General features: G+C 44.5%; 1 protein-coding gene across 1 annotated transcript in view; it reads left to right on the forward strand.

Moving 5' to 3' along the window:
* Positions 1-7,423: 7,423 nt before the first annotated feature.
* The window catches only part of vps11 (VPS11 core subunit of CORVET and HOPS complexes), a 25,479-nt gene continuing 25,199 nt past the window's right edge, over positions 7,424-7,703 (forward strand). The window contains exon 1 of the mRNA XM_020522620.2: positions 7,424-7,609. Within this exon, the coding sequence (XP_020378209.1) occupies positions 7,459-7,609 (151 nt within the window). The 5' untranslated portion in view covers positions 7,424-7,458. The remainder of the gene's footprint in view (positions 7,610-7,703) is intronic.

Here is a 7,703-nt window from a genome sequence, read left to right on the forward strand (position 1 = left end):
AGTGAACACATCTCAACTGTCTGGGGAAATATGTTTGACCAGGAGACTGAGAACAAGGCACATGTAGGGATGGCTCATCTACTTAATCCATCCAAAATAGTTAACGTTGGATCTCATTGTTCTCTGTTAAACCATCAAACACCCTCACCTACATCGAGGACTCTGTTTTTAAATTCCTGTTCAGGAGTATATCCCAACTTTTGATCACAAGTACAGCAGGATGGCTATATTGCTGCTTTACGTAAAGTATTTTCTGAATATAAAAACAGTTAATGTTGAGCCAGGTAAAGAATGAGACTCTTGTTGCTTTTCAGACTGGCTTTGCCAGGGAAGGTGAGGCAACAGGCAACACCATGGTCAGCTGCTCTTTTCTCTTGAAGTTGTGACTTTGGGGACTCTTCATACCAGGAAATCTCTCTGGGGAAGGAGGGTTTATTCTGATCACTTATGTAAACTCATACTAAGCTTGCAGTAATGTGCCACCTAAAGGGCTCCAGTCTAATGCAGAAGTTGTCCTATTAATAAAATTCAAATTAATTTTTTTAACTTATTTTATTGGTATGTTTCAAATGTTGCCTACACAACTCTTGCTTCACCAGTCTGCATAGATCTTTGGGTTTGGTAAATGAACAGGTGATTGCATTTTGAAAAAAATCAGCTAAGAGCCGGTTTTAAGGACTGGGTAACATTGAGGCTATTACATGTTTGGATGTGTTGAATTCGAGGCTCATTATAAACAGTTTCCTTCATTTATTTATTCCACATTTCAAGAACTGAACCACAGAAGGTGTCTGACACATCAACTGTAACTGTACTTTGTCCAGTAAAGTTACAAGCAGCACTATTTAAATGCAAAACTTTTCTAAACTAGTTAGTGCAGTTATTGAGACTGTGTTAACATTTAAAGACAGTCTTGGAGAGTGGTTGTGAACTCAATCAGCATTCCTGTATTCACTTGGAGAGAGAGTTTGCAGAGTTAATGTTGAAAGAAAGGAAAGTAGAACTGGATGTCTTGCTCATGTAGGGAACTGGCAGGCTGAATGTCATGAATGATGCAAAATTTCATGTGCTATACAGCTTTGGATCTGCCTGGGCCTTTCCTATCAGCTAGTGAGAGCGTAGAGACCTGTTACACTTGGTCTGTGGCTTATATCATCCACATCCTGCAATTAGAGCTCGTTTTCATTTAATAAAACATCCAAAGTATTTCACAACAGTGACGTGAAGTTCTCTCAGTTCCTACAGTGAGAAGGAGAATTCACCAACTGTCAGAAAGGTAGGTTTTAAGATGTTGTGAAGGAGGAGGGGATTACAGGAAGAGGGTTAAGATGACAATTCTAGTGTTTAGGGTTTTGGACATTTGAATGTGCAATCAGCTTGACATTAACAGCCCTGAGCAATTGAATTTTACAACTTCAGTCTGGTTTGAGCCACCTTGTTCGAATGAACTTTCAATAGCTTGAAGCTGCAATTTGATTATTGCACTCGAAGCTCTAGTTAAAAGGAAACCCTGTGCAACATCTGGTGCTTGTAGTTACAGCAAGCTACAATCTGATGCTTATCTGTGAATCAGCTCAAGATGCTACTGGTATATCACAACTACCCTTCCTGTCTGCAAGCTCTCAAGTTAGGCAGAACTCTCTTAAATATAAAATATAGCTTGCAATATGTTGCCTATGGGTAATATTCTGCTGATGATTGCCACAATTGTCCGTGATTTGGACAGGCTGAGTGAGTAGGCAAATGCATGCAGATGTAGTAGGTGGTAGAGAAACCAAATGGTATATTGGTTTTCATAGTGAGAAGATTCAAGTACAGGAGCAAGGATGTCTTGCTGCAACTGTACAGGGCCTTGGTGAGACCACACCTGGAGTATTGTTTGCAGTTTATGGTCTCCTTGTCTGAGGGAGAATATTCTTGGTTTGGAGGGAGTGCAGCGAAGGTTTACCAAACTGATTCCTGGAATGGCAGAACTGATATGAGGAGAGGTTAAATCATTACAATTATATTTGCTGCAGATCAGAAGAAGGAGGGGAATCTCATAGAAATCTAAATATTCTAAGAGGAGTAGACCAGGTAGATGCCAGAGGGATGTTTCCAAGGGTGAGGGGGTCCAGAACTAGGGGTCACAGTCTAAGAACAGGGTAAACCTTTTAGGATTGATGAGAAAAAGTGTCTTCACCTAGAGAGTGGTGTGTGTGGAAATCACTTCCACAGGAATCAGTCAAGCCCAAACCATTTTGATTTCAAGGAATTGGAAACAGCACTTGGGAGCAAAGGATATGGGGTAAAATTGGGTACAGGATACTGAGTTAGGTAGTCAGCCATGATCAGAATGAATGGCAGAGCAGGCTCAAAGGGCCAAATAGCCTACTCCTCCTATTACCTATGTTTTGATGAATATTCTGTACTAACTACAATAACCTAAGATTAAAGCAGTCTTAATCCATATGCAACAAAACCTAGACAACATCTAAGCTTCAGCTGATAAGTGACAGGTGATGACCATTTCCAAGAACCAGGAATTCCGTCTTTTCCCCTTTATGTTCTTTGGATTTGCTGTTGCTGAATTTCCCACTGTCGCATCCTGAAGGTTGCCATTGACTAAACCTCAACTTGACTAGCCATGTAAATAATGGTGCAGAGGGATGCCAACATGGTGTGGGTTCATTTCCTGCACTGGCCGAGATTGCCATGAAGGACTCTCCTTTTCAACCTCTTCCCCTCACCTGAGTGTGGTGACCCTCTGCTTAAACCACCACCAGCCACCTCTGCCTAATGGAGAGCAGCCCAATGGTCCTGACAGGACAATGTCAATTTTACCTTTTTTTTTTAAAAGACTGTACTCGAGCAGGTCAGAGGCTAGGAGTTTTGCAGTATTTCATCACCTGTATAGCCAAAGTCTGTCTGCCATCTACAGGACATTAGTCAGGATTGTGATAGAATACTGTTCACTTGGTTGGATTTGAGAAAAGCTTTCACATCACTCAAAGAGCTCAACGCCATTCAGAACAAAACAGCCCAATTCATCAGCACACAATTCATCAAGTTCCGCATTCACTCCCTTCACCACCAATGCACAGTGTGTACCACCTACAAGATGTACTGCATTGACTCAGCAAGGGTCCTCCAACAGTACTCCAAACTTGTGATGGAAAACAGAAGAGTACAAACAGAAACAGGCCTTTTGACTACACGTCTGAGCTGACCAGAATACTATTCTGAACTGATCACATCTTCCTGCATGGGATCCATATCTATCTATTCCCCGCTTATTCATGTGTCGGTCTAAATGCCTCTTGAATGTTGCAATCATATCTGCATTTACCACTTCCCCTGTCAGTGCGTTCCAGGCACCTAATACCCTCTTTCAAAAAAAAAACTTTCCTTGCACACCATCTTTAAACTTTCCCCGTCACCGTAAACCTATGTCGCCTTGTATTTAACATTTCCGCCCTGGGAAAGAGACAGCCTATCCATACCTCTCATAATTTTATAAACTTTTATAATCAGGTTGCTCCTCAGCCTTTGATTCTCTAATGAAAACGATTCACGTTTGTCCTACCTCTCCTTACAGCTAATATACTCCAATCCAGGCAACATCATGATAAATCTCTTTAGCGTCTTCTCCAAAGCCCCTACATCCTTCCTATAGTTGCGGCAACCAGAATACTCCAAAAGTGGCTGAACTAAAGTTTAACACAGTTGCAACATAACTGCACCTTTTATACTCAATGCCTTGACCAATGAAAGCAAACATATACCTCTTCTTTACCACCTTATCAGCTTGTATTGCCATTTTCAGGGAGCTATGGACTTATACAAAGAACAAAAAAAATTACAGCACAGGAACAGGCCCTTCGGCCCTCCAAGCCTGCGCTGATCCAGATCCTCTGTCTAAACCTGTCTCCTATTTTCCTATCTCTCTGCTCCCTGCCCATTCATGTATCTGTCTAGATACATCTTAAATGACGCTATCATGCCCTCCGCTGGCAACGCGTTCCAGGCACCCACCACCCTCTGCGTAAAGAACTTTCCACGCATATCTCCCTTAAACTTTTCCCCTCTCACCTTGTAATTGAGTCCCCCACTCTGGGAAAAAGCTTCTTGCTATCCACCCTGTCTATACCTCTCATGATTTTGTAGACCTCAATCGGGTCCCCCCTCAATCTCCGTCTTTCTAATGTAAACAATCCTAATCTACTCAACCTCTCTTCATAGCTAGCGCCCTCCATACCAGGCAACATCCTGGTGACCCTCCTCTGCACCCTCTCCAAAGCATCCACATCCTTTTGGTAATGTGACGACCAGAACTGTACGCAGTATTCCAAATGTGGTTGAACCAAAGTCCTATACAACTGTAACATGACCTGCCAACTCTTGTACTCAATGCCCCGTCCGATGAATGAAAGCATGCCGTATGCTGCCTTGACCACTCTATCGACCTGCGTTGCCACCTTCAGGGTACAATGGACCTGAACACCCAGATCTCTCTGTACATCAATTTTCCCCAGGGCTTTTCCATTTACCATATAGTTCGCTCTTGAATCGGATCTTCCAAAATGCATCACCTTGCATTTGCCTGGATTGAACTCCATCGGCCATTTCTCTGCCCAACTCTCCAATCTATCTATATTCTGCTGCATTCTCTGACAGTCCCCTTCACTATCTGCTACTCCACCATCTTAGTATCATCTGCAAACTTGCTAATCAGACCATCTATACCTTCCTCCAGATCATTTATGTATATCACAAACAACAGTGGTCCCAACACGGATCCCTGTGGAACACCACTGGTCACAGTTCTCCATTTTGAGAAACTCCCTTCCACTACAACTCTCTGTCCCCTGTTGCCCAGCCAGTTCTCTAGCTAGTACACCCTGGACCCCATGCGACTTCACTTTCTCCATCAGCCTGACATGGGGAACCTTATCAAACGCCTTAGTGAAGTCCATGTATATGACATCTACAGCCCTTCCCTCATCAATCAACTTTGTCACTTCCTCAAAGAATTCTATCAAGTTGGTAAGACATGACCTTCCCTGCACAAAACCATGCTGCCTATTGCTAATCAGCCCATTTTCTTCCCAATGTAAATAGATCCTATCCCTCGGTATCTTCTCCAGCAGCTTCCCCACCGCTGACGTCAGGCTCACCGGTCTATAATTACTTGGATTATCGTTGCTACCCTTCTTAAACAAGGGGACAACATTAGCAATTCTCCAGTCCTCCAGGACCTCACCCGTGCTCAAGGATGCTGCAAAGATATCTGTTAAGGCCCCAGCTATTTCCTCTCTCGCTTCCCTCCGTAACCTGGGATAGATCCCATCTGGACCTGGGGACTTGTCCACCCTAATGCCTTTTAGAATACCCAACAAGTCCCCCCTCCTTATGCCGACTTGACCTAGAGTAATCCAATATCTATCCCTAACCTCAACGTCCGTCACGTCCCTCTCCTCAGTGAATACCGACGCAAAGTACTCAATAAGAATCTCGCTCATTTTCTCTGACTCCTCGCAGAACTTCCCTCCTTTGTCCTTGAGTGGGCCAACCCTTTCTCTAGTTACCCTCTTGCTCCTTGTGTATGAATAAAAGGCTTTGGGATTTTCCTTAACCCTGTTTGCTAAAGATATTTCATGACCCCTTTTAGCCCTCTTAATTCCTCGTTTCAGATTGGTCCTACTTTCCCGATATTCTTCCAAAGCTTCCTCTGTTTTCAGTCGCCTAGACCTTATGTATGCTTCCTTTATCCTCTTTGCTAGTCTCACAATTTCACCTGTCATCCACGGTTCCCTAATCTTGCCCTTTCTATCCCTCATTTTCACAGGGACATGTCTGTCCTGCACTCTAATCAACCTCTCTTTAAAAGCCTCCCACATATCAAATGTGGATTTACCCTCAAACAGCTGCTCCCAATCCACATTCCCCAGCTCCTGCTGAATTTTGCTATAGTTGGCCTTCCCCCAATTCAGCACTCTTTCTTTAGGACTACTCTCGTCTTTATCCATCAGTACTCTCAAACTTACGGTATTGTGATCACTATTTCCAAAGTAATCCCCTACTGAAACTTCAACCACCTGGCCGGGCTCATTCCCCAACACCAGGTCCAGTATGGCCCCTTCCCGAGTTGGACTATTTACATACTGCTCTAGAAAACCTTCCTGGATGCCCCTTACAAATTCTGCTCCATCTAAACCCCTAACACTAAGTGAATCTCAGTCCATGTTGGGAAAATTAAAATCTCCCATCACCACCACCCTGTTGCTCCTACATCTTTCCATAATCTGTCTACATATTTCTACCTCTATCTCACGCTCGCTGTTGGGAGGCCTGTAGTACAGCCCCAACATTGTTACCGCACCCTTCCCATTTCTGAGCTCTGCCCATATTGCCTCACTGCTTGAGTCCTCCATAGTGCCCTCCTTCAGCACAGCTGTGATATCCTCTTTGACCAGTAATGCAACTCCTCCACCCCTTTTACCTCACTCTCTATCCTGCCTGAAGCATCTATATCCTGGGATATTTAGTTGCCAATCTTGCCCTTCCCTCAACCAAGTCTCAGTAATAGCAATAACAACATACTCCCAGGTACTAATCCAAGCCCTAAGTTCATCTGCCTTACCTACTACACTTCTCGCATTAAAACAAATGCACCTCAGACCACCCGTCCCTTTGCGTTCATCATCTGCTCTCTGCCTCCTCTTCCCCTTAGTCACACTGACTTCATTACCTAGTTCCTTACCGGCTTTAGTTACTACCTCCTTACTGTCCACTAACCTCCTCATTTGGTTCCCATCCCCCTGCCACATTAGTTTAAACCCTCCCCAACAGCGTTAGCAAAAGCAGCCATACCTTATACTTCAATATCCTTGCATATATCAATGCTCCTAAGCGTCTGGCCATTTGCAGTATACTTTCCTCTTGTATTTGACCTCCTAAGATGCATTACTTCATACGTGTTTGGATTAAGCTCAACCTGCCGTTTCTCTGTCCAACTTTCCAAGTGATCTATGCCCTTCTGTATGTTTGGACAACCTTTCTTACTATCCACAACTCCACCAATTTTTGCGTCACCTGTAAACTTACCTTATCAGATACCAACATTTTCATCCAAATCATCTACGTATATATATTACAAACAACAGAGGTTCCAGCACTGATCCTTGTGGAACACCACTAGTTACGGATCTCCCATCAGAAAGACAATCCTCCACAACTACTCTCTATCTTCAATGACTAAGACAATTCTGTATCTAATTTGCCAACTCACCATTGAGTTATTTTATTTTCTTCGACTTTGGGGTGACCGGGTGGTGGAGCCTGCCCAATGAACCTATTGAATGGCGAAGTAGGGCTGAATGGCCTGGTTCTAGCCAAAGGCTGACCACGTGACGTCGCGGTTTCCCATAAGCGTCACATGACCCGGAGGTCACGTGTTACAGCACGTGACTAAGCAAGATGGCTGCCTTCCTGCAATGGAGACGGTTCGTTTTCTTCGACAAGGAGCCACTGATGGAGCGCGGGGAGGCGGCCGCCGCCGAGTTTCGCAGCCCCGGGGACTCGGCCATCAGCGTCTGTACCAGCGGCAGGGGCAGCCTGGTGCTGGGGGATATCCTTCACCTGAGCCGGGGCAGCAGGCCGCGCCTAGGTCTCCCCTCTCCCCTCTTTCTCCCCCCAACCCCCGGGCCTCGGTCTCCCCTCTT

Source organism: Rhincodon typus, chromosome 32 (assembly GCF_021869965.1).
Source record: "Rhincodon typus isolate 14 chromosome 32, sRhiTyp1.1, whole genome shotgun sequence".
NCBI lineage: Eukaryota > Metazoa > Chordata > Chondrichthyes > Orectolobiformes > Rhincodontidae > Rhincodon > Rhincodon typus.